The sequence below is a fragment of the Taudactylus pleione genome, unplaced genomic scaffold (assembly GCF_031769625.1).
Source record: "Taudactylus pleione unplaced genomic scaffold, aTauple2 ptg000318l, whole genome shotgun sequence".
NCBI lineage: Eukaryota > Metazoa > Chordata > Amphibia > Anura > Myobatrachidae > Taudactylus > Taudactylus pleione.
In genome coordinates, this window is record NW_028284719.1 from 3,943,905 (window position 1) to 3,971,807 (window position 27,903).

Below are 27,903 nucleotides of genomic sequence, written 5' to 3' on the forward strand. Positions count from 1 at the left end.
TATATACTTAATACTGGACTCAGTGACTCATTATAGTGTTGTGGGGCCCATCCCTATTGCATTTTTGCATATCTTAACATTTATATTCATGTTTTTATATATTCTTATTAAATTGTGTTCATTTTGACCAAGCCATGTATATATGATATACATTTATTTTCAATATCTTTCCATCCATTAGCGCTGTCACTTTGTATCAGTTTTATATTATCTCTAAAGAGTTTAACACTCTCCTCCTACAGCTGCTATTTAACAAGAGCCACTCCCCCATTAGTTTCCGATAAAACTCGTTGCGTATGATAATGGTGCTCCAGCCAATCAGCTCCAAACTGTCATCTGTTTGAAAAATGACAGTTGGAAGCTGATTGGATGGAGCACCATTTATCATACACAAGTTGTATCACTATTTGTGAGTGATAAAACTCGTTAATAAATGAGGCCCATAGTCTCTCCTGGGGCAGCACTTAGGTCACTTTAACAAATAATTCACATAGTCATCTTGTTAATTATCAACATTTTAGAATCCGTTTAATTAGTTATTTATCTGTATCCTATTGATTTTCAACAAGATGACTGTGAATTATTTGTAAAGTCGACGAGTGTGACCCCGGAGAGACTATATATATTTGGCCATCCAAGAAAGGATTTGTTGGATGGCCATGCCCATTCAGGTGACAACACCAACAAAGTAGTTTGTCACACCCCTTTAGCGGGACCCTACCATTACAATCCCCTGGTGGTCCCTTCATGCCCCAGTCCAACACTATGTGTGTGCGTTTCTTAAAGTTAAAAAAAAAATTGCAAAGAATGTTCAATAAAACCAATAAACCAATACCTAAAGAATATCAAAGAAGCAATCACACAACAGTTACATACACATAACAAGCTATTAGCAAACGCACATTGATTGATCAGGCAAGTACATCGTAATGCAGTAGATGTCCTGCGAATGGTTTCGATATTTGGCTAGGCGAACAATGAGTCCGCTGATTTCTGTAGTGAATGGATCGCAAGTAGAGAGGTGCTGTTTGTACATAGACTAAGGTAGGTGGTTTTGATTTTGGCTGGGCATGTCTTTGATTTGTGGTTTGCGTGCGATCATTTATTTTGCATATATTCGCTCACTACGGCTGCATGCGATCGCAGCCTAGCGAGCGGGTCTGAACGTATCATATCTTATCATAGCAGAAGAACTTCTACCCATTATATGCCCCTGCTCCTTGCTTTGAATAAAAAAACATAAAAACAAACCATTTTAGCATTTTTTTTATTTTGGTTTACTACATGAGGGGAAAAAAAAGAATAAATACTTTTTTATATATAATCTTTATCTATGTCACATGATAAGAGCTGTTAAGTATGTAAGATTTAGTAAATGGCTGAGGGCTATAGAAGGTACAAATAACTAAGGTAGATCAGTAGTTATTAAGAAGCTTTTGAAGCAATCATCCATCCAGCCAATGGCCACTTCTCAGACATCCTAAGTATTCCCCTTGACAGCAGTAAGGATAATAAATTGCTTATAATCTGTGAGATCACTCTCTACTTTTCTATCAAGTAACTCACAGGAACCAAGTACAAATCCTTCATCGGTGAAGGTCTTTTGTAGAAAACTTTTGTCATAATTAAATGCATGTAGCCTATCATTACCAGCAGTGTAATATGTGATATTTAAGCTCCCAATTATAATAAAGTACCCCCCAGGCTTAAGCAACTTTGACATCTTCCTCAGGTTTCTGATAAAATCTTCTTGGTCCTCACTAACCACATCCAGCAACCACACAGTGACTATACAGTCGGCTTGTGGTAACATCACCAGATCCGTGAGGTTTTCTTTGCTGAGGTCAAATTTTACAATGCGCTTAATTGTTTCCTTCAACTTTTCTTCCTTGTCTTGTTCTTTGACACTAAAAGAATTAAACCATTACATTATATAGTACAGCAGGTTCAAGTGACAGTGCAGAACTGTGTATTTCACTTCAGTTTTTTAAACCTCAGCCACAAAATAACAAACAAAAACCCCCAAAAAATGATCTTCTCAAAGAGCATAAACACTTTGCTTGTAACTCTCTATGTACTTTTTATGTATAAAGGTATCTTCATTTATGTTTTCTTCTCTGGAATGCAACCAGCACAATTGGAACTTTAAATTACAAGGAAAGCCGGCCACCAACTAGGAAATATTCACTATTATCATCGATCTCTCTTATCTCCATTCAAAACTAAAAGTTAATCTTTAAGTCACATTTTTGTTATTATTTTTTAAAATTGACTCATCTTTTATGCTCTTTTATTTTTAGAATCACATTTTACCTGATGCTTCCCAGTTCAGTAACAATCTTAGATGCATGAGTCCAATCAAAAGCCCCAGTGCGGGTGTTCACCCATTTGTTGAGTTCCATAATACATGATTCTCTTAATTTTAGTATAATGATCTCCTTAAAAAATTCACTCATAACAAAAAGATGATGAACGATGGATCCAACACTGATGTCAATCAAAGTTTCCCCTTTAATACAACCTGCAGGAAAGATTCAGTTAAGAAGAAAAATAACATTCTATATAGTTACAGTGATCTATTGGCAAAGAAAGAGAATGAGAATCCCAGAATTGGTCACATACTGAATCAGATTTCATGATATATGATTCCAGCTGTAATACTACATATTAAATAAATTACTGGCAATCCGAGAGTTAATGCATTGATCACAGCTGTGTGAACTACATAAAAGACACAAGGTATAAATGAGATCACTAGAGCCACACTACCAATGTCTTCTGCCTATAACAGCCATCCATTATTCTCTTAGAGTGGTACACTCACCGGTACTTAGGATTCTTCCCTTAGAGTGGTACACTCACCAGTACTTAGGATGCTACCACATCTTAAAACTCAGGACAGTAGGAACTTATAAATTATCTGGTGATCACAATATCTGTCTGGAGTATATTATCAAAGCAATATACAGGTACAATAGATATAATTGCTAAAAACACTGGATGTTAACTACAGATCAGGACTGGTAATATATTGCAAGCAGATGATTAAGCAGCAGAGATTCATTGTGAAAGGCAGGTGCAGCTTGCAAATATATTCAACCACATGAGGTGGACAATCTCTGTGAATAGCAGACTTAATACAAACTTGGAGCAGAATATAACAGCTTGCAGATGGTAATTACACTTAAGAGTGCAGACACTATTAATATATAATGGCTCACAGATGCAGAGACAAGATCCAATATCCTATCAGGCAGGGGATTTCCAGGTACACAAAGCAGGCAAAGCACATTCAGGTGAGACACCAGAACTCAGGATTCAGAATACAGACTAGAAGCTTACACAGTAGCATAGATGAAGTCCTCCCTGCCTTTTGACAGGAGAAGGAGCCATTCAGGGTTCCTTCATAGCCAAACCATCTAGTAGAATTAAACAGCATTTGTGCTGCTGCACATAGCAGAATGTCCCCCCGGCATGGAGAGTGGCTAGTGACTTCGCACTCTGGAGTCCCGGTTTCTAGGGACAGTGAGGATCCGGCATGCATAGTGGCTAGTGACATCGCACTCTGGAGTCCTGGTCTCCTAGGGACAAGGAGGATCCGGCATGCATAGTGGCTAGTGACATCGCTCTCTGGAGTGCCGGTCTCCTAGGGACAGTGAGGATCCGGCATACATACTGGCTAGTGACATCACACTCTGGAGTCCCGGTCTTCAGGAAATGGCCAGAAACCGGCAAGCAGAGTGGCTAGTGACATCACACTCTAGTGTCCCGGTCTCCTAGTGATGGTCGGGACCCGGCATTTAGAGTGGCTAGTGACATCACACTCTGGAGTCCCAGTCTCCTAGTGATGGTCAGGACCAAGAAGCAAGTTGTGAGCTTCTGTGAGCAGCATAGTGGCTCATAATTAAGACAATACATTGGCAGAAAAGCAAATCTATAAAAAATATTACATATGTTATGTAACAGATATACCACTATTTGGTGTCCTATTTCACCATGATATACGTACACCTCGTTAAAGCACCCAAAGTGTAGATGATATAAGGTCAAACAGACACAGAATAGGAGATAAAAATAGTTTAGAATAGGCCAATTAATTTGAGATATTTTTAAAGAATAAAAATTTACTGTAAGTGGATAACAGTGTTGAACATGCAGAATAAGCTGTTTAAACAGATAATAACTACTGTCAGTTTAAGAGTGGTTCATTTTGGAAAGAAAACATGTTGAGCAGTGAATTGTACTAGCAGGAAATGCTTAATGCTTCCTTAGGGCAGAACTGGCATGTCTGCTCACTGTTTGCTGTGCTGGATTTTGAATTGGCTGCTCATGTAAGTCCTGTTCAAGTTCTTTGTCTAGATCAGTGGTTCCCATACTGTGCACCAGGGCAGAGCCGTAACTAGACTTTTTGGTGCCCTGTGCCAGAAAGAGCATTGGTGCCCCTTCATTTTTCAAAGGGACACAATGCACCAAAAAAAGGGCCATGGGTTCATGGGGAAGGGCCAGGGAAGAGATAGGAGAGGCCAGGAGATGCTGGGGATGAAATAAGAGGAAGCTACAAGCAAGAATGATAATAGACAGAAATTTGACAGGCCAAACAGCACCCCCTGATCTGTGGTGCCCTTTGGGAAGGCAACGGCCGCACTCCCCTAGATACGGCCCTGCACCAGGGCACTGTAGGGTGCCTCAGGTTGGTGGTCCAGCACCAAATCAATTTAATGTAAATATGTAAACAAACAGAAATGTAAACCTGTCCACCACCACATAACTGAACCTAAGGATGACATGGAAGCACAATGTACTTCACTTTACTATTTTACTAGATTATTTTCTGAAGTTCTCAATAACAAAATTAAACTTAGGGGTGTTGTGAAAACAATGCTAATACTCTACGGTGCCATAATTTAAAAAGGTTTGGGTACCACCAGTCTAGATCATCATTTGTACTAGTTAAGCTTAGGTGATAATTGGTGTAAGGTCCTTTTGACTACTGAAGTAATTTTGCTAATTTTTTTTTTCTCAGTAATGTGTATTTCAGTGAAGCAGTGATGTGTACTGTATGTTTGTCAGTGAGGTAGTGATGTGTACTGTATGTTTGTCAGTGAAGCAGTAATGTGTACTGTATGTTTGTTAGTGAAGCAGTGATGTGGACTGTATGTCTGTCAGTGAAGCAGTGATGTGTACTGTATGTCTGTCAGTGAAGCAGTGATGTGTACTGTATGTTTGTCAGTGAGGCAGTGATGTGTACTGAATGTCTGTCAGTGAAGCAGTGATGTGTACTGTATGTCTGTCAGTGAAGCAGTGATGTGTACTGTATGTTTGTCAGTGAAGAAGTGATGTGTACTGTATGTTTGTCAGTGAGGCAGTGATGTGTATGTTTGTCAGTGAGGCAGTGATGTGTACTGTATGTTTGTCAGTGAGGCAATGATGTCTACTGTATGTTTGTCAGTGAAGCAGTGATGTGTACTGTATGTTAGTCAGTGAAGCAGTGATGTGTACTCTATGTTTGTCAGTGAAGCAGTGATGTGTACTGTATGTTTGTTAGTGAAGCAGTGATGTGTACCGTATGTCTGTTAGTGAAGCAGTGATGTGTACTGTATGTTTGTCAGTGAGGCAGTGATGTGTACTGTATGTCTGTCAGTGAAGCAGTGATGTGGACTGTATGTTTGTTAGTGAAGCAGTGATGTGTACTGTATGTCTGTCGGTGAAGCAGTGATGTGTACTGTATGTCTGTCAGTGAAGCAGTGATGTGTACTGTATGTTTGTCAGTGAGGCAGTGATGTGTACTGTATGTTTGTCAGTGAAGCAGTGATGTGTACTGTATGTCTGTCAGTGAAGCAGTGATGTGTACTGTATGTTTGTCAGTGAGGCAGTGATGTGTACTGTATGTTTGTCAGTGAGACAGTGATGTGCTACTGTATGTTTGTCAGTGAGGCAGTGATGTGTACTGTATGTTTGTCAGTGAAGCAGTGATGTGTACTCTATGTCTGTTAGTGAAGCAGTGATGTGTACTGTATGTTTGTCAGTGAGGCAGTGATGTGTACTGTATGTTTTTCAGTGAAGCAGTGATGTGTACTGTATGTTTGTCAGTGAGGCAGTGATGTGTACTGTATGTTTGTCAGTGAGACAGTGATGTATACTGTATGTTTGTCAGTGAGACAGTGATGTGCTACTGTATGTTTGTCAGTGAAGCAGTGATGTGTACTGTATGTCTGTCAGTGAGGCAGTGATGTGTACTGTATGGTTGTCAGTGAAGCAGTGATGTGTACTGTATGTTTGTCAGTGAAGCAGTGATGTGTACTGTATGTTTGTCAGTGAAGCAGTGATATGTACTGTATGTTTGTCAGTGAGGCAGTGATGTGTACTGAATGTCTGTCAGTGAAGCAGTGATGTGTACTGTATGTCTGTCAGTGAAGCAGTGATGTGTACTGTATGTTTGTCAGTGAAGAAGTGATGTGTACTGTATGTTTGTCAGTGAGGCAGTGATGTGTATGTTTGTCAGTGAGGCAGTGATGTGTACTGTATGTTTGTCAGTGAGGCAATGATGTCTACTGTATGTTTGTCAGTGAAGCAGTGATGTGTACTGTATGTTAGTCAGTGAAGCAGTGATGTGTATTCTATGTTTGTCAGTGAAGCAGTGATGTGTACTGTATGTTTGTTAGTGAAGCAGTGATGTGTACCGTATGTCTGTTAGTGAAGCAGTGATGTGTACTGTAAGTTTGTCAGTGAGGCAGTGATGTGTACTGTATGTCTGTCAGTGAAGCAGTGATGTGTACTGTATGTTTGTTAGTGAAGCAGTGATGTGTACTGTATGTCTGTCGGTGAAGCAGTGATGTGTACTGTATGTCTGTCAGTGAAGCAGTGATGTGTACTGTATGTTTGTCAGTGAGGCAGTGATGTGTACTGTATGTTTGTCAGTGATGCAGTGATGTGTACTGTATGTCTGTCAGTGAAGCAGTGATGTGTACTGTATGTTTGTCAGTGAGGCAGTGATGTGTACTGTATGTTTGTCAGTGAGACAGTGATGTGTACTGTATGTTTGTCAGTGAAGCAGTGATGTGTACTCTATGTCTTTCAGTGAAGCAGTGATGTGTACTGTATGTTTGTCAGTGAGGCAGTGATGTGTACTGTATGTTTGTCAGTGAAGCAGTGATGTGTACTCTTTGTCTGTCAGTGAAGCAGTGATGTCTACTGTATGTTTGTCAGTGAGGCAGTGATGTGTACTGTATGTTTGTCAGTGAAGCAGTGATGTGTACTGTATGTTTGTCAGTGAGGCAGTAATGTGTACTGTATGTTTGTCAGTGAGGCAGTGATGTGTACTGTATGTTTGTCAGTGAGACAGTGATGTGCTACTGTATGTTTGTCAGTGAAGCAGTGATGTGTACTGTATGTCTGTCAGTGAGGCAGTGATGTGTACTGTATGTTTGTCAGTGAGGCAGTGATGTGTACTGTATGGTTGTCAGTGAAGCAGTGATGTGTACTGTATGTTTGTCAGTGAAGCAGTGATGTGTACTGTATGTTTGTCAGTGAAGCAGTGATATGTACTGTATGTTTGTCAGTGAAGCAGTGATGTGGAGATGATATAAGGTCAAACAGACACAGAATAGGAGATAAAATAGTTTAGAATAGGTCATTTAATTTGAGATATTTTTAATGAATAAACATTTAAGTGGATAACAGTGTTGAACATTCAGAATAAGCTGTTTAAACAGATTATAATTACTGTCAGTGTAAGAAAGTAAATGTGTTGAGCAGTGAAATGTACTGGCAGGAAATGCTTAATGCTTCCTCAGGGTCAGGACTAGCAAGTCTGCTCACTGTTTACTGTGCTGGATTCTGAAGTAGCTGCTCAGGTAAGTCAAATTCTTTGTCTAGATCAGTGGTTCCCAAACTGTGCACAGGGGCACCCTGGGGTGCCTCGGGACACTTGCAGGGGTACCTTAGGTTGGTGGTCCACCACCAAATCAAATTAATTATGGCCAATGTAATGTAAATTTGCGAACAAACAGAAGTGTAAACCTTTCCACCACCACATGACTGAACCTAAGGATGACAGGTCAGCACAATATACTTCACTTTACTATTTTACTAGATTATTTTCTGAAGTTCTCAATAACAAACTTAAACTTAGGGGTGCCATGAACACAATGCTAATACTCTACGGTGCTATAATTCAAAAAGGTTTGAGAACCACTGGTCTAGATCATCATTTGTACTAGTCAAGCTTAAGTGAAAATTGGTGTAAGGTCCTTTGACTTATGAAGTAATTTTGTAAAAAAAAATCTGTCAGTAATGTGTATTTCAGTGAAGCAGTGATGTGTACTGTATGTCTGTCAGAGAGGCAGTGATGTATACTGTAAGTTTGTCAGTGAAGCAGTTATTTGCTGCTTTTCTCTGTGCTGTCTCTGAGAGAGATGTTATTGTTTACAGCTGTGGCTGTGTGGTGAGGTTTTGATAACAGTGACAATATTAGGCCTGAGGTGTGCAGTCATTAATAATGCACGTCATGTGATCTTCTATGTCCAATCATGTTGGTGGCATTGGTCTCAATATAACACACCATTTTATAAATATCTCTATACCTAAAACATTATATTTTATTCCTCAATTTTCTGTGATTCATTAAAATGTACCCACTTCCCCAAGGCACAGATTCCACTCTTCTATCCATGATCTCAATGGGGGCGGAGTCAACGCAGCAAGCCCTGTCCACAAACATCCGCAAATCGCGTCATTGTGAAGAGGCGGGACCTAATGATGTGAGGTGACCGTGGGCTACCTGCTGTTGCATCAGAAGTAAGTATGTCCTCTCTGTATGTGTTAGTGACAGTGTGTATGTATTATAATGTATATATATGTATGAATGTTAGTGTGGATATATGAGTTTGTGTATGCTCACTGTATATGTGTATACTGTATATTTGTGTTAATGTGTATATATGTATATGTAAGTGTTAATGTGTTATATGTGTATGTAAGTTTTTATGTGTATACATGTGTGATATATATATATATATATATATAAAATATATGTTAGCTATATACTGTATAATATATATATATATATATATATATATATATATATATATATTATATATATATGCATATATATATATATATATATATATATATATAATGTGTGTGTTTAATAAACACACACACATATATGTGTATATATATATATATATATATATATATATACCGTGTGTATATATATATATATATATATATATATATATATATAAAACATTTATATTAGAAAACCCCCTGGCCAAAAATCTTGCATTTGCCCCTGCCCTTGCTCAATATGATTTATTTTTTTCCTCTGATATGCCACTGGTAGGAGGAGGAGGAGTAGGGCATGCAAAGAGCAGCGCCAGCCAGACCTGGAGAATAAGCCAGAAGGAAGGAGCATTCTTCAAGGAGATAAGGTATGTCATGACTAACGAGACTTAGCAGTAGTGCGGGAAGGGAGCCAGGGGCCCTGCCTATTATGTCAGTCCTGGGCCCCACAATTTCTGATGGCAGCCCTGGCTGGGAGACAACATGGAGGATGATTGGCAAGCTGTGCACAAGTCAAAATATAGGTAACTGGTTCACACAAGTTCGATATTTTCTATATACACATGAATATATGGAAAAAATGAATTTCATATATATAAATAACTAACATTAAGGTTCATCATTGTTGTAGTATTCATAAGATGACACTAGATTGGTGGTGCACCCACAAATTTTGTGTAGAACACATCAAACAAGGATTTGGAAATATTACTATGCAAAGGGGCATAGATGTAGTCCCAAAAAAGACAAAAAAGTCTAGGGCGGGGCACTCTTGAGACAGAAAATGATATGACATAAAGCAAATGCAATATTGAGAAAATTAAAACTTAACGTTTATTATTACCTAAAATGAAACTCTCTTATACCATGAATTATAATGCATGACAGGTAATACTCAACCTAATAGTTGCATATAGGGGTATATACGAGAGATAAAGAAAAACAAAAAAATATATATATATATTTATATATATATGATCAGGATCAAACAATTAATAAACCTTGTGAATATAGCAGTCAATGGTTGCAGAAACACAAATATATATGTGTTTAGATATCTTCACTCACAGGTATATAAACCTATATGTATATTTATATAATCACTGAAAGTACGTAGCAAAAATGAATGAATACAAAGAAGTAGCAGCCAGATGCATGTAATTTAGAACAAGGTAATAGGCGAAATATATAAAAAGGACCTAGAATCTCTAGTACATAATTGAAACTAGATAGAGAGATTAAACACACCACCTCAAGATATGGAATATATTGGTAAAAGTTCAGTACTTTAGAGATGTACCGTCTGTTTAGATATATCTAGCAAAATCACAGAGAAAATGTGATGTGAAATTTAAGCAGCTGTAAGGAAAAACCTTAAATAGACACCTTTATTCCAGTTTAAGGTGTAGAGTACAAATGAAGACATATAATGTTAAATAAACAGATAAATCAGCATACTAATATGAGTCTGAGTCCCCTAAATAGGAAAAAATTAGGTTAGGTGAGATTAAATGATAACCCAGTGGATAACCAAGCTATTAGTGAATAAATTGAAACTTAAATCATCCTTCATGTGTACAAAAAAGTATTAATCCTACTAAATTAATATGAACAAATATCAAATTCCCAAAAGAAAAATTTAATGATAATAAGAGTGAAAAAAGTAAGGTCTGGAATAATTTAGCAGGAGATCACTTCTGCTGTTCCCCATCTGAATCTGATAGGAAATGAGAGAGTGACAATCATGCATAAACCAGATGAAACAACAGACAGCACTTCTACTGTCTGAGAAGGTAGCTGCGTCTCTTCCCTGATACCAAATGGCATTGCAGGGAGAGTCAAGCGCTAAGGGACTCAGATGAGAGAGCGCTATAAGAGCGATAGAAAGTACATGTAATAGGAATGTATTTCGTACAGCTGCTGTAGGGCACGTGTGTGGTCCTGCTACTGTGAGCACTGTGAGAAGGACGCGCGATACGCCAGGAAGGCTTGGTCACCTGATCACCGGATAATGCTTCTGCCTGCTGTTGTATAAAGACCCAGGTGCCCAATCAGTGAGCACAGTTGGAGAGTGACACAGAATATAGCCAATACATACAGGCTATGGATTAGCCAATCGCTGTCTGTCCATGTGATCAAGCACATGTTCTGAATAGAGGAGTTAGCATATGTAAACACAGGGGTGAGTCATTGTTATCATTACATGCAGTGATTCCTGTGCAGTAGCTGCAAACAGGCAAATTCATGAACTTGCATGACCAAGTATATTTATAAAGAGAAATATAAGTATGTGTAACTAAATATAATTAATTATAATTAAGTATAACAGCGACAGAAGGACTGTATGGGTAAAAGAATGAGAATAAATCTAAGTATAAATAAGATAATAATAATAGTGATAAATACACTGGGGGATGAATAAATAATTTAAATAAATAAATAATTATAGAAACAGCTTAATAAAACAAATTGGACAAGAACTAATCATCCCTGGGTAATAGATTAAGAATAAAATTGCAAAGATAAAACGGACATAACTATAGATCATTTGAGATTGTAGATTAGATGTGCATGTGCACATATATGCGCCAGTGTACATATACATGCAAATATGCACACCTAGAGGTGCGCATACAGAAACGCATGTACATATCCATTTTAATTATGAAAAAAAGAAAATTATGAAAAATAATTGAGACAAAAAAAGGGGGGAGGGGGGGACAGGGAAAGTCAATGAGAACGAATTGAAGGGTGAGATGTAAATAAGTGCAATGTGGAGGTGAGCGATGTCGCGTTATGCAAGGACCTAGTGAATTAAAGAAAATAAGTCCCTTAGGGGTGTTGGTAACAGTCAAAGAGCTGAGGGACAAGATCTGGTGAGTGTAAATGGGGAAGTGCAAGAATAAAATTGATGTAAAAATAGAATAAATAAAAAGACAAGAAAAGTGAAAGACAAAAAGTATGTAAAGATAAGAGTGATAATAATAATAAAGGAACCTAGTATAGATGTATGTACAAAAAATGTGAGAAATGCGATAAAATGATAGAGTGATTACCAAAATATGTGTATTGGGCTGAATACTAATGGGTGAAATAATAAAGGTGTGTGTAAAAAAGATGAAGAGTGAAAAATTAATAGATGATATCCAAATGTAAGGGGATGTATAAGAAAAAGAAACACAATGCTAAATAATAAACAAGATGGCGATGTGAAACTGAGGCAGGATAAGTGAACAAAGAAAAAATAAAAAGAATACAATGATAAAGTGGATGAGAAAAAAGGAATAAAAAATAGAATAAATGAATAATAAAAATAAGTATTAAAGAATCATTTATTTGGTAAGAAAGACACTGTAATTAATATTTTCATTTAGGCCTCCTGGTATCAGAGTACCCAAACGGAAGATCCATTCACTTTCTTTTTGTTGCAAGATTTTATTTAAGTCACCCCCTCTCAGACCGAGTTTAATTCGTTCCAAACAGAAAAACTTCAGATCTTGTATTCGTCCAGAGTGTTTGTGATGGAAATGCCTAGCCACGCTCGTGAGCTGTTTCATTTTAAAAATATCCGATTCTACATTACGAATATTACCCAGATGTTCGAGGATTCTGATTTTAATCATCCTAGAGGTCATGCCTACGTATTTCATTTCACAGGGACAGGTAATGCAATAAATGACATGAGTAGTTTTACAGTTAAAGAATTCCTGAATTTTGATCATATGACCATACCTATCCGTGATGGCCTCAACATTCTTTATGTGTGAACATGTTTTGCAATTGCCACACGGATGGCTACCCACAACAGAGGGGGTATGGGCAGAGTTGTTGGTATAATGGCTCCTGACCAGACAATCTTTGAGATTCGGTGCTCTCCGCCAGCTCATCCTCACCTTGTCTTCCAGTTTAGCAGCTAGGTCACTATCTGATAACAGGATGTGCCAATGTTTCTGTAAAACATCTCTAGCCTCTTTCCAGCTGTTGCAGAAGTTACCGATAAATCTGATGGAATTGGTGCTCTGTTTCTGAGATTTATTACCAAAAATCAGAGTTTCTCTGGATGTTCTGGCCACATCATTGTGGGCTTTTTTAATTAGTCTCTTGCTATATCCCCTGTCAAGTAACCTTGATGTGAGTTCCTTACCTTGGGCCTCAAATGATTAATTGTATGAGCAGTTACATCGTAATCTGAGGAATTCACCTTTGGGAATATTGTTGATAGTAGCAGGAAAATGTGAGCTGCTTTGATGCAGTAAGCTGTTGGTTGAGGTCTCTTTTCTGTAAATCTCTGAGCATATTTTGGAGTTAGTTCCTCTGAAGATCCTAAGATCTAAAAAAGCAATACTCATTCCGCTACTATTGCATGTGAGCTTGAGGTTGATGGTATTGTTAATCAGATGTTCAACAAATTTGTCAAGTTCTTCTTGTGTGCCTTCCCAGATCATTAGGATGTCATCAATGTAACGCATCCAACTTACAATATGTTGTGTATAATCATCATTGTCATCATGAAAGACAAGCTCCCTTTCCCACCAACCTAGAAAGAGATTGGCGTAATTGGGCACACTAGCTGCGCCCATCGCCGTTCCTCTAACCTGTACATAGAAACGGTTATTGAAAATGAAGTAATTAAAATGCTGAACAAAATCCAAAAGTTCCAAAAGGAAATCCTGAAAGTCTCCACCTCCTTCCATGCTGAGAAAATATTTAACAGCATGGATCCCTAAGTCATGGATGATTGATGTATAAAAAGATTCGACATCTAAACTTACAAGTAGATGGTTATCTTCAAGGGTGATGTCATTTATCTTCATTAAGACGTCGGTTGTATCCTTTATGTAAGACGGGAAGCTCAAAACATGCTGGCGTAAGTGTATGTCTAGAAAGCAACTAGCATTTTCCAAAAGTCCCTCATTGCCTGAAACAATCGGCCTGCCCGGTGGGTCCAGTAGATTTTTATGAACTTTGGGCAGGAGATAAAAGGTTGGGGTTCTAGGGTGAGATACCCATAGGTAGTCATATTCCGATTTGGTAATTGTTCCATTATAGAATGCTTTATCAATAATCCTCAGGTACTTGGTTTTAAAATTATCTGTAGGATCAAAGAGAGTTGTTGTATAACACGACATATCCTGTAATTGTCTGTTCACTTCCCTGAGATATTGTTTTAGATGCCAAATCACTATATTACCACCCTTATCTGATGGCTTGATGACTACATCATCCCAATTCTTGATTTCCTCAAGCGCTTGTCTATGTACATTAGAGAGATTTCCATTTGGTTTGTATCATCTCTGGTGCTTAAAGATACTATCAAAGTCACGGGAAACCAGTTTCAAAAACACACCGACCTCAGGACATATTGTCTCCGAGGGGAAGAAAGTGGAACGTTTTTTACATAATGGTCTACTATAAGTAGATTGAGAGGGGGTGTCCTGTTCTAATTCTATTAGAGCCACAAGATCATCTTGTTCCATTTGGGAGAGATCCTCCATACTGGTGTTCATGGTTGTTAATTCTGAACTGCGTTTTTGAGAACAATGGAATTTAGTCAATAAAAGTTTTCTTCCAAACAGTTTTAGATTTGTTTCCCATTTAAATCTATCGAAACGGTAAGTGGGAGAGAAAGATAAACCCTTGCTCAGTACTTGTTTTTGAGTCTCACTGAGGATATGATCTGATAAATTAATGATTTCAAGAGAGGAGGGTGAGGGTTCTACTTTTTGTTGTTGAACCTGGTCGAGTAGCGGCTTGGGGATTGAATTTCCCATCTGTCTTTTCTTCTTGCCCCCCCGCCTCATTTTGGATATATGGGACGTCCGCGGGTGCCCCTGATCTCCTCTAAAAAATGGGAAAATGTTGGGGGTTATCTTCTCTCAGAGTATGCTGGTTTTTGAATTGGGAATTCGTGTCCCCTAGTTCATCAATGTCTGATATATCAGTTTCTGATGAGGTGGGTGTGTGATCAAGGGGGCCGATATTTCTTTTCCTCTGAATCCGGTTCCAACGGAAGATATTTCCAGTTAGGAAATCGTGCTTGTCCCTATTGAACTTATTCCGTTTGCGAGCTATTATTGTTTGATCATATTCTTCCAATTCTTTTTTGATTTTATTGAACGAGGTTTGGAAAGACAGATTTTGTTCCCACTGTTCTAAGTTTTGTCCCAAGCGGTCAACCTCTCTAGTACACTCTTCTAGGATCAAATGATCATGTTTGATCCTAGAAGAGTGGTCTTTATACAACAGCAGACAGAAGCATTATCCGGCGATCAGGTGACCAAGCCTTCCCGGCGAATCGCAAGTCCTTCTCACAGTGCTCAGAGTAGCAGGACCACACACGCGCCCTACAGCAGCTGTACGAAATACATTCCTATTACAGGTACTTTCTATCGCTCTTATAGCGCTCTCTCATCTGAGTCCCTTAGCGCTTGACTCTCCCTGCAATGCCATTTGGTATCAGGGAAGAGACGCAGCTACCTTCTCAGACAGTAGAAGTGCTGTCTGTTGTTTCATCTGGTTTATGCATGATTGTCACTCTCTCATTTCCTATCAGATTCAGATGGGGAACAGCAGAAGTGATCTCCTGCTAAATTATTCCAGACCTTACTTTTTTCACTCTTATTATCATTAAATTTTTCTTTTGGGAATTTAATATTTGTTCATATTAATTTAGCAGGATTACTACTTTTTTGTACACATGAAGGATGATTTAAGTTTCAATTTATTCACTAATAGCTTGGTTATTCACTGGGTTATCATTTAATCTCACCTAACCTAATTTTTTCCTATTTAGGTGACTCAGACTCATATTAGTATGCTGATTTATCTGTTTATTTAACATTATATGTCTTCATTTGTACTCTACACCTTAAACTGGAATAAAGGTGTCTATTTAAGGTTTTTCCTTACAGCTGCTTAAATTTCACATCACATTTTCTCTGTGATTTTGCTAGATATATCTGAACAGACGGTACTGAAGTACTGAACTTTTACCAATATATTCCATATCTTGAGGTGGTGTGTTTAATCTCTCTATCTAGTTTCAATTATGTACTAGAGATTCTAGGTCCTTTTTATATATTTTGCCTATTACCTTGTTCTAAATTACATGCATCTGGCTGCTACTTCTTTGTATTCATTCATTTTCACTATGTACTTTCAGTGATTATATAAATATACATATAGGTTTATATACCTGTGAGCGAAGATATCTAAACACATATATATTATGTGTTTCTGCAACCATTGACTGCTATATTCAAAAGGTTTATTAATTGTTTGATCCTGATCATATATATATTTTTGTTTTTCTTTATCTCTCGTATATACCCCTATATGCAACTATTAGGTTGAGTATTACCTGTCATGCATTATAATTCATGGTATAAGAGAGTTTCATTTTAGGTAATAATAAACGTTAAGTTTTAATTTTCTCAATATTGCATTTGCTTTATGTCATATCATTTTCTGTCTCAAGAGTGCCCCGCCCTAGACTTTTTTGTCTTTTTTGGGACTACATCTATGCCCCTTTGCATAGTAATATTTCCAAATCCTTGTTTCAAGCTGTGCACAACCCTGATAGCAGCAGCCTGTCAAGTCCTGTTGTACAGCCTAAGTCCACTGCTGTTAGTCAGCGCTCAGCATGCAGAAGCGGGATTAGCATTCCTGCATTTGCATTTTCCAGCTCTGCGGATATCTAGTACAGTAGTGGGTCCCTAGTCAGGCTCTCGACCTTGCAGTGTTTGCGCCCATGATGTCATCTATGGCATCTGCATTTGCTCCCATGGTAGCGGCATTGGTTCCTAACTATGCGGCTAGTGCAGGGTATAAACAATTTAATAGACAAATAGTATAATACTGACATTAATGCATGGGTCCCAGCATCGTATAAAACCTTAAAACATGTGAGCTTAGGCTAATATAACAATCATAACAAGCATAATTGTAAATTGACAACACTTCATGAAGAAAGGAATAAAAAAATAAAAAAATAAAAGATACTGAAAGTCCCAATAACATGGATGTCATCAGAAATGGAGCTTAGCGAAACCTAAGGGTTGCTTCAAATGTGGCTCATCAAGATGTACAACCTGTTCATTTATTTCTATTAGGACTAAGGAATTTAGATCTAATAATACAGGGGAAACTTTAGAGATTAAAACTCACATTAATTGTAATACTTAATTTGTCATCTATCTTTTAGAGTGCAGATGTTCCACTGAATATGTGGGTAGAGCAACTAAGTGTCTCAAGTCCCATTTTCTTGAGCACAGATGCAATATTCTTAATTCGAAAGGTGCACACAATATGTACCAACATTTTAGCAATGTACATTCTAAAGATCCATCTGGTTTAAAGATAACGGGTATTGAAAATGTCAAACCAACCAATAGAGGTGGGGACCGACTCCGCAGACTTTGTCTACGTGAGAATGTTTGGATTCATACCCTAAGAACCTTACAACCTGAAGGCTTTAATGAATCTATTGAGATCGATTTTTGAGATATAAGCTATATAGATCCCTCTCCTACCTTTTCCCTCTCATTGCCACCCCCCTCTCTTTCTTTCTGTGATATCAGTAATGGGCAGGTCCCATTGTACTAATTTGGGACTCTCTCTCCCCATTTTTATTTTTATTATTTTATTATTTTTTTATCATTCTAACAGTTAGCTACCCCAATTAGGGGTGTTTCATTGTATGTGTTACTATTTCTGTAAGTACATGTTTATATATAAATATAATTTACATTAGAAGTCATGATCATTAATCACTGGCTTTATATTCCTTCTGAATTACCATCTTTTTCTTATATCCTATATTTGTACTAATTTATACTAGCTATCGTATCGGCAATACATATATACATATTTCTTAATATGATTAGGTTCCAATCGGTATTATACCAGTTTGGATACAATCAATTATTTGATAAATTCATAGATTTGTTTATTTATTATATTTCTGATTTTTATATAATTTGATTTTGATTTTTTAATGAGTTATTTAGATTTTTGTATACTTATTTGTATTTTGATCTATATTGACAGATTTATTATTTAGGCTATTAGAGAGATATACATACCCTCAGTGAAACAAACAAACAAAAACAAAAACAAAAAATAAGGAATATATGCGTTTTGTTCTTATTTTTATGCCTATATATATATATATATATATCTATATATAGATATATATCTATATCTATATATAATATATATATATATATATATATACACCAACAAAATCTGGCACTCACACTCAGGAGTAAAATCACAGGAGTAAAATCCATTTTGCATATTGAATTCTCTGAGTGCCGCACCTTCTGTATATATATATATATATATATATGTATATATATATATATATATAAAAAAATCATACAAACTCGGCACTCACATGCTTTTCAAACTGCAACTCCTTTGAACATAGGGAATGTTGGTTCCAAAATATTGCAATAATTTGTTAAACTGGCCACCGCTTCATGGTTATTCCCATCTAGCCAGTCCCTACACTGATTCTCAGATAAATGAACTTGATCTGCCATCTTGGCCTCAAGCTTGCATTCATTTTAAACATAAAACTGGGTCCTGCCTTAAAGAGACAGGACCACACCCAGGGCTATCAGTTAATAAGGAATATATGCTTTTGTTCATATTTTTATGCCTATATATATATATCTATATATAGATATATATCTATATCTATATATAATATATATATATATATATATATATATATATATATATATATACTCCAACAAAATCTGGCACTCACACTCAGGAGTAAAATCACAGGAGTAAAATCCATTTTGCAGATTGAATCCTCTGAGTGCCGCACCTTTTGTATATATATATATATATATATATATATATATATATATATATATATATATATATATAATTGATGTATTAGAAAATTGAATTTTTGTATTTACATTTCATCATAATATAAATCTTTGTGAGTTCTTAATTGGGACCTTTGTATGTTCCTCATTATTTGTATATATTATCCACATATGCATTCAATAAAGCAATTAAGTGGAGGAATAAATAGATCCACTCATTGAGCAGTTCCACATTCTCTGACAAAATTACCAGGGCGTAATGAAACGTTTTAGAATGAAGAAAGACTGCTTACAAATCCTCTACTCTTCATATTGCCATTCAACACAGAGATCCAGGAAGGAAGCTTGCAGTGTGATTTTGCATCCCACCATGGTCTCACTACTCCGCCTCACCGCGGTCACAACCAGCGGATTCAAAGCTCAGCTAATCACTACCCACCCGCTCTTCTAAGTACTCAGAGGAGACATGGGAGTCCGGCTGCTACACGTGTCTGATGGACACAGCTCCCTGCCGGGTAGAGACGTTGGTCTCATCAGACAGTGTGAACGGCACTGTTGACACTCAGCATGGACCCGGGAGCGAGCTACTATATCACTAAAATGGACTCATAGATCTACTGCACATGCTGCATCAGTAAGCAGCGTTATATTATACAGCTTACTTTGGCAATATTTTATGGAATTTATGTGAACATTTTCACTGCACATTAGCAGAGACATTGTTGCATCTTCTAAGGAAAGCAGTTACTATATATGATTCCATCTATTTGCAACAAATTTGGAACCTTGTATCAACTATTCTTTACTAGAGGATTTACGTTTGGATTATTCTTCCATGTTATTGGGACTTTCAGTATCTTTTATTTTATTTATTTTTTTCTTCCCCTCTTCAGGAAGGGTTGTGAATTTACAATTGTGCTTGTTATAATCATCATATTAGCCTAAGCTCACATGTTTAAGGTTTTATACGATGCTGGGGCCCATGCATTAACTATTTGTCTATTAAATTGTTTACACCTTTACTATATATATATATATATATATATATATATATATATATATATATATGTGCATATTGAACACCTACTGTGATTGATAGATTGGTATAGTGCAGTTCCTTATATACTCATGTTTTGATATTTTTGTTGAAGAACCACAGAGTTCTATCTGGAACAGCTGCTGAATCGATCCCAATATATCTATTTTAGCACTATTTTTGATAATTAGTGCCGACTGTTGTTTTCAATTCTATCGGCTAGTGCAGGGGTTGATCAAGGGCAGAGTTCAGTTTCTGCTACTCTTGGGCCTGCTGTAGATCAGTTTATGCAGACTTGCAGGGCTATGGGCTCCACTGCGGCTCAGTTTGCAACTGGACTGGAGGTGTGTGTGGCGTGTACTGCTGTGTCTTCTCCTACCGTGTTGGCTGGGTCCGGGGTTTCGACTCTGGGGCCGGATTTACTGTCTTTTTCAGATGCTGTTGATTGCAAGGCTATGGAGCAGGATGACGGCATTGAGTAGGCTTCATCATCGGCCGCTTCCAGGGGTGATCAGGCTGGGTCGTCAGGTGAGACCTCAGAAGTTTTTGATGTTGATGTTTCTGACTCTGCCTCCTCTTCCTCCTCTGTTTCGGAGTTGTCGTCATCCTCTTTCTACTTGGCTTCTTCTGCCAGCAGCACAACAAAGGCGCAGAAGAGGGCTGCTAGAAATGCATGGCGAGAGGTGGCTAGGTGCGATAAGTGGGCCAAACAGCGGCATAAGGGGAATAGTTTGCGTAAGTCAAGGAAGCATCAGGGTCAACCAGGTGTGGTGCATTGCGACAATACAGCAGCATTGCGGGGTTTGCACGCTTGTTGCAAGAAGAAAATCAAGAAGGGCGATTACGTGGATATGTTTATCTTAACTGAGCAAGCAAAAAAAGATTTTAAAGCAGCTAAAGGTAAAGGTGGTATGTGGGTGGAAGCCTTTCGCTCTTATGATAACTGGCTTGCTCGGTTTTGCGTCTTTGCAACATGCTACTTGAAAGACTGCCCAGGGGAGCACCTGAATGTTATATGGTATATCCACGGGATGCAGCATAAATCTAGGGGCAACGCTTGGAGGGCCTATGATGAAGAATTTAGGTGCAAGCAGAATGGCTCACAACTTTTAGATTTCTTGTGCAAGGAAGTGGAAGTGTGGCTTGACGCAACACAACCACCTAGGGGTGGTCTCAGGTAGGCATGGATATTAATAGGGTGGGGTCTGGTGTGTGGCGCCCAGGTTCTGCTCTCTCCCCGGGGTGCTGGCTGACAGACCCCGGACGGCTTTCTGCAAAGATGCCTTTTAAAGGTAAATATTTTGCCTTTAATAATGCCACCTGTCCCCAGTATCAGCGGTGTCGTTTTTGACACCTTTGCCTGCATTGTAACGGATCGCACCCTGCCTCTAATTGCTTCCAGTTGTCAGCCCAAAAGGGAACCAGGTCAGGGGGAGGAGCTATTCCCAAAGCCGGAGGTAGCACAGGTGCTAAATAGGGCCCCAACCCCTATCCATTTGAATGCTATTTCCAAGTGGCTAGGATGGTACCCTAATAGACAAGATGCTGATTTTTTGTTTTTTGGGTTCAAGTTGGGTTTTTGTTTACCCGTTATAGAGGAAGTTCGAGTTGGTTCCCCTATAAATTTACAATCTGCTCAAACTTTTCCTGCAGTCCTTCAGTCAAAGATCAAGACAGAGGTTCAGTTGGGATGGATGGCGGGCCCTTTGCACATCCTCCATTGGGAAATCTAATTCTTTCCCTTGTGGGGGTGGTGCCCGAGAAAACTCCAGGAAAATTTTGGCTGATCCAGCATTTGTCTTATCCATCGGGGTCCTCGGTTAATGATGCCATACCTCCTGAACACTCTTCAGTGAGGTATCAGTCTTTTGATGATGCTCTCATTATCATTAGGGCATATGGATGCAGTGCCCTCATCGCTAAGATGGATGTTGATTCAGACTTTCATTTGCTCCCTTTGCATCCAGACTCATTCAGGTTCATGGGTTTTCGCATTGGGGGGAGAATACTTCATAAACAAGTGTTTGCCTATGGGGTGTTCAGTTTCCTGTGCATTTTTAAAATTTTTTTAGCACCTTTCTTCATTGGTGCGTGGAGTTTCTGTGTGGGGGTCATGGGATAGCGCACTATCTCGATGACTTATTTTGCGTGGGGCCCGCTGGTTCAGAGTGTTGTAGCGAGTTACTTGGTTCCATGTGAGCGCTGTTTTTTTCATTTTGGAGTACCAATGACAGACAAAAAGACAGAGGGACCCCTCTCTTGTTTGTCATTTTTAGGTATCGAGATTGATACCTTGGCTTGCTCCTGTCGTCTTCCGCGCAATAAAGTTGACAAATTGCGAAAATCCATTTCAGAGTGTTTAGTTGCGTGCAAAATTTCTCTTCGGCAGGCCCAATCGCTTTTGGGTTGTACTAACTTTGCCTGTAGAGTAATACCCATGGGTAGGGTTTTTTGCCGAAAGCTAGAGAGGGCCACAGCTGGGGTTTACAGACCACCATTTGATCTGCTTATCATTAGAAATAAAAAGAGACCTGGAAGTTTGGGTTTCCTTTCTGGCGGATTTTAATATTGTCAGGATCTGGTTATCCCCTCTTGTGGACAATGTGGATTTGCAGCTTTTTCCTGACGCAGCAGAATCTTCAGGGTTCGGTTGCTACCTTAGGAGATCCTGGTGCATCGCAACTTGGCTGGAGGAGTGGGTTCATATTAGGGGTGAGCGGGTTTGGTTTTACTCGGATTTACTCGGATCTTTAAACGGCATTTTATTGGCTATCGCCTATCATGTGTTTTGGATAGCCAATATAATAAATCCGAATTTGTGGTAAAGTGGCGATAAGAACCGAGTAAATCCGAGTAAAACCGAGCCTGCACATCCCTAGTTCATATGGGTTTGACAAGAGATATGCTTCTCTTGGAGTTGTTCCAAATAATGGTGGCCTTGGAGGTCTGTGGCGAGTGCATCTGCAATCGCAGCATTTTGTTCAGATGTGACAATCTGGGCATGGTGCATGCAATAAACAGTCAGAGAGCAAAGTCTTTGCTGGTTTTGCGTGTGTTGGCGCAGCTGGTGCTTGCCTGCTTATGTTACAATGTCTTGTTTCGAGCTCAACATGTACCCAGTGATGACAATGGGATTGCCGTCGCGCAATCCAGATGTCAATGGGGTAGGTTTCGTACCTTGGCTCCTGATGCAGACGATGATGGTGTGCTGTGCCCCTCTTATGTTTGGCAGGTTATCACACCGGCTTTGAGGGGTTAGCAGAACTGTTTATTGCCCCAGGCACCCTCAAGGCTTACTGTTGGTCTTGGGAAGAGTGGAAAGTTTTTTCCCGTGGACACGGGCTTGGAGGTAAGAGTCAGCATCAATTCATGCTTTCTTTTATTTGGCAACTGTACGTATCTGTCAGGTTGAGAGCAGTGGTATCGCGGTACCTAGCTGGTATTTTGTTTTTCTCCAAAGTTAAAGGAATTCCTGACCTTTCTAGGAGTTTTGTCATCACAAAGGCCTTGAAAGGTTGGGCTAACATTGCGCTAGTGCACCCTGATAAAAGACGTCCTATAAACATTTCCTTGTTACTGTCTATCCTGGGAGCTGTTGTGGAGGTGGCCATTTCCAGGTTTCGAGACACTTTTGTTTGAGTTAGCTTTTTCCATGGCTTTTCATGGTGCTTTTTGGGTTTCGGAATTGGTTGCTCCCTCCAAGTGGTGGGATTCAGCCATGCTTCGTGCAGATGTGATAGTGGGTGAGAGGTCCTTGCTGTGCAGATTGCGTCATTCTAAGACCGACCAGCAAGGCAGGGGTCGCTGGGTAACACTGGTCCCCTCGGTGGATTGTCGAATTTGTCCAGTAGGCTTGGCCACTCGTTATGCAGCAGTTAGACCCTCATTGGAGGGTTCATGGCTGATGCATTGTGATGGGCTTCCACTGATGAGATTTCAGTTTAGCTGGATGCTGTGGCGTTGTCTTTGTAGCATGGGCCTCTCACCAGGGGTGTTCGGCACGCATTCATTTTGAATCGGTGCCACCACTTTCGCCGCCTCTGCAGGATTTCCAGAGTCAGAGATTCAGGCAGTGGGCTGGTGGAAATCAGCCAGTTATAAGCATTACATTTGGCCAAATCATTGAAATTTAATTTCGGGCATGCATTTTACATCTGGTTTGTTGTATTGTGTTGTTTGTTTACGAATTGTCATTTCTGGTCTTGTTTGTTTTTCCCCTGTCTTTCCTACTGAGGGATTAGCTACTTGCCATTGATTTCAGTTGGAGTCTGGAGAGTTTTGATGATTTTTTTTGCCTGATCTGACAAACATAATTCGTCTGTTTGGTTAATAATTATAATTTTATGTCCCTCAGCAGGTTTTCATGTTTTCTCTCCGGTCAAGTTCATTTGTGTTATCCCAAAACTCCCACACCCCTTGCCTTTTATTGTTTTTAACTTATCCTCTTGTGTCCCTATGTCACTTCAAATTGGCACAGAAGCTTGTTGATCTTTAAAAATTCAATCCAATTTTTTATTTTTGGCAGATCATCACTAATATGATCCCGTTAGATATACATTCTCAAATATACTAAAGTTTTTCATTCAATTTTAATCTTTTCTTTGTTTTTTTCCTCATTTATAGGAGTGGATATTGATGACTGCTCTGTTTGGATAGTTGGCCATTCATTTGTTTTTTGGGTGGCTAAGTTCATGACTGTGCAAGGCCATCTTGCTAAATAGTCTGGTCTTTCATGGTCCCTAGATTAATTTGGCATGGTGTGGTGGATGGTAGAGCCATTGATGAAGCCAGGAAAAATATGAACTTGGCTGATTCAAAATTTGTTTTGAGAAATGGCGGGGTGGTGGTCAGACATCCTAGGATTAAGATCAGGTATATTTACCTTTTTCGGTCTGACAGGGTATATTTAGCTAAGGAAGGTTTGGTTCTTTTCCTTGAGGATCTGTTTGAGGTTGTGGTTTCTGTGTGTTAGTTATATGGTGGCAAGGTTTCTTTTAGTAGAACCTTGCTTTTGGCCGGAAAGAATGGCAGGTTACCTATTAGCGCTGTGAATATTGGTTTGCCCTTTGTTTTGCTCACCTTCGTTGACTGTTTATGTCTGCTGGACCACCCTGCCAGGGGCAGCATCATCACCCTATCGGGTGGGTAGTCAAGGTAGAAGGCTTGAGTGTATGTGTTGTCGTTAGAGTGTTTACAGTTTTGGGCTTGGGTGGTTGTTAGCCATTCTTTCTTTGCCACCATATTTAAATTAATTTGATTAATTTTAGTAACTAACTGTTATTTAAATAAAATAGCTAACAAATTCTGCCAAATACAGGTCTCTAAGTCTTTATTTCAATTGAGTATGTTTTATTGTCGCTGATTCACACACGGGTCAATCCCCAGACGATAGGAAGTTTAGATAAATGAAATGACTGTATAGGAGTGGAGTGGATTAAACCTCATAGGCTGGGGGTTGACCTGTGTGGGGAATCATGTGATAATAAGGGTCCTATGGGTTTTAGGGTTGTAGGTTTTAGCAGGGATATTAGAATTTGTTGGAGGCGGGGTCAGCCTCTTTTGTTCCTGTCTTCCCACCCTCCCTCCCTAAATTTTACTTTATTTGTTCTCTTTAGTTTGGGTTTGGTGAGTTTGTCATTGGCTATTTTATGCGGGAAAGAACGGCAGGTTACCTATTAGCGCTGTGAATATTGGTTTACTCTTTGTTTCCCTCACCTTCATTGACTGTTTATGTCTGCTGGACCACCCTGCCGGGGGCAGCATCATCACCTGATCGGGTGGGTAGTCAAGGTAGAAGGCTTGAGTGTATGTGTTGTGGTTAGAGTGTTTATAGTGTTGGGCTTGGGCTGTTGTTAGCCGTTCTTTCTTTGTCACCATATTTAAATTAATTTAATTTATTTTAGTAACTAATTTCATTATCTGTTACTTAAATAAAATAGCTAACAAATTCAGCCAAATACAAGTATCTGTGTCTTTATTTCAATTGAGTATGTTTTATTGTCGCTGATTCACACACAGGTCAATCCTCAGATGATAGGAGGTTTATTTACATTTAATTACTATCTTAAACAAGCAAACAAAATGTATTGTGTTTATATAAATAAAAAAAGAACATGATCATTACAAGACCACCTGCAAATAAAATAGGGTCATGGATGTGTATTGGGGGAAGAGGGGCTGTTTATTGAATGCCCTGTAGGCCAGTGGTAGGGGTGCTGTATGTTTCGAGGGCTGGGGGAAAGGTGGGTAGTCTATGTTCCTAGGGCCTTAGAGAGGTATAGTGGATAATGTATGAGCCTGGGGTGCAGGATAGAAGTAGTATGTCCCTGGGAGGTAGAGTGAGTAGTATATGTCCCTGTGGCTGGGGGTATGACAGTTAGTTTATGTCCCTTGGGCTGCTAGGATGGGATGCATATGTTCCAGGGGCTAGGCGGTACTGTGTTTAGTGTATTACTTTGTGCTGGGGTGGGGGTACTGTATGTATCAGCAGCGAGGAAATACGGTGGGTAGTGTATGTTCCGGGGTTTGTGAGGGAGCAATGTATGTCTGGGTGGTTGAGCAGGTAGCAGGTGTCACTGGGGCAGTTGGCCAGGTAATATATGTCACTAGGGCCAGAGGGTATTGAAGGTAGTGCATTTCACTGAGGCTGGAGGGGTTTGCAGGTAGTGTAAGTCACTGGGGCCAGAGGGCAGAGCAGGTAGTGTATGTGACTAGGGCCAGAGGGTAGGGCAGGTAGTGGATGTAACTGGGACTGGAGGGTAGGGCAGGTAGTGTATGTTACTAGGGCCAGGGGGTAGGGCAGGTAGTGGATGTTACTAGGACCAGAGGGTAGGGCAGGTAGTGGATGTTACTAGGACCAGAGGGGTAGGGTGGCCATTAGATAACAGAATGATTCTATCAGACAGAGGCTACTACAGGCTCTATTTAAAAAAAATTGCTCTCAAAGCTGAGTAATTAGGGTGTGAGGCTATGGACAGACTGAGACCAAGTCTCACTTCAATAAAATGAACCTGAGCACTGGCTTCATATATGTATACACCTGTGAAAGGAAGATCATTAATGCCCTGTTGCATCCGTGTGGCTGGTTACTGGACTCCCCCCGTGGGCAGTGTCAGACCATTAGCTGAGTATGTGCTTCTGTTACTCCGCACTCTCTGTCTGCATTATTTATGCACATCTGCAGTTATGTTTGGGACCAGTGGACTGGGCAATCCTAGAGGTCTATATTTAGAACATTTAAAGAAAAGAAAACACTGCCAATGCGTCACGCTTAGCCCCTGCTGCCGGAGCACGCTCTCAGGTTCTACCCACACTTACTGTTACTCAGAATAACTATGCTATATATCTGAGGCAACAATTTATCCTAAATACATACCTGTTACTAGTGCGCTGTGCAGCTTCTCCATAATAAACACCACTCCTTCATCTTTGAACGCACTATCTGAATCAAAATAACATTGTAGGAAGTCCCTGGAATCCATCCCATGCACATGATAAAGTTTCAACTTGGGTCTGGCTTCCATTCTCTTGTCTCCTGTCACACAGGACGGGATGAGTCTCTGATCTGTATCTGTAGAGTTATAGTAATATGTATGGCTGTTCTCTTTATATACAGCAGAATCCTATAGTTATTTACTCATTATAACGTTCTCATACACAGCTGACTATAAATGTATCACTATGTGCAGAGATCTTATGACAATTGCAAGGATTAAATATTTGACCTAACCAGGTGATAATGTCACAGTGATACTGATGATCCATAGCACATTGTATATTGTATATGTTTAACCATATACATTCCACCTTACCAAGTTTGCAAATTCCTATTAGAAATTTGTCTTCAAATTAAAAACAAAACAGAATCGGGTCATTTTTCTACTAATATATATATATATATATATATATATATATATATACAGGGTGGTCCATTAGTGTGAAAACACACTTATAAAAAAG

The 27,903-nt window shown here is 39.1% G+C and overlaps 1 protein-coding gene across 1 annotated transcript; it reads right to left on the reverse strand.

The window, feature by feature from the left end:
* Nucleotides 1-1,480: 1,480 nt before the first annotated feature.
* Nucleotides 1,481-27,467, reverse strand: LOC148509675 (nicotinamide N-methyltransferase-like). Its single transcript, XM_088442943.1, has 3 exons — nt 27,320-27,467; nt 2,314-2,521; nt 1,481-1,907 (listed from the first exon to the last, which is right to left on the reverse strand). The coding sequence occupies exons 1-3, from the start codon at nt 27,465-27,467 to the stop codon at nt 1,481-1,483; spliced, it is 783 nt and encodes a 260-aa protein (XP_088299069.1).
* Nucleotides 27,468-27,903: the final 436 nt, after the last annotated feature.

Excerpts from the sequence above, each read along its gene's own strand:
- LOC148509675 (XM_088442943.1), bottom strand. The coding sequence starts at position 27,467 with ATGGAAGCCAGACCCAAGTTGAAACTTTATCATGTGCATGGGATGGAT. Across the intron at positions 2,522-27,319 it reads GCACAGCGCACTAGTAACAG|GTTGTATTAAAGGGGAAACT; the intron begins GTATGTATTTAG and ends TCTTTCCTGCAG. Across the intron at positions 1,908-2,313 it reads ACTGAACTGGGAAGCATCAG|TGTCAAAGAACAAGACAAGG; the intron begins GTAAAATGTGAT and ends TAATTCTTTTAG.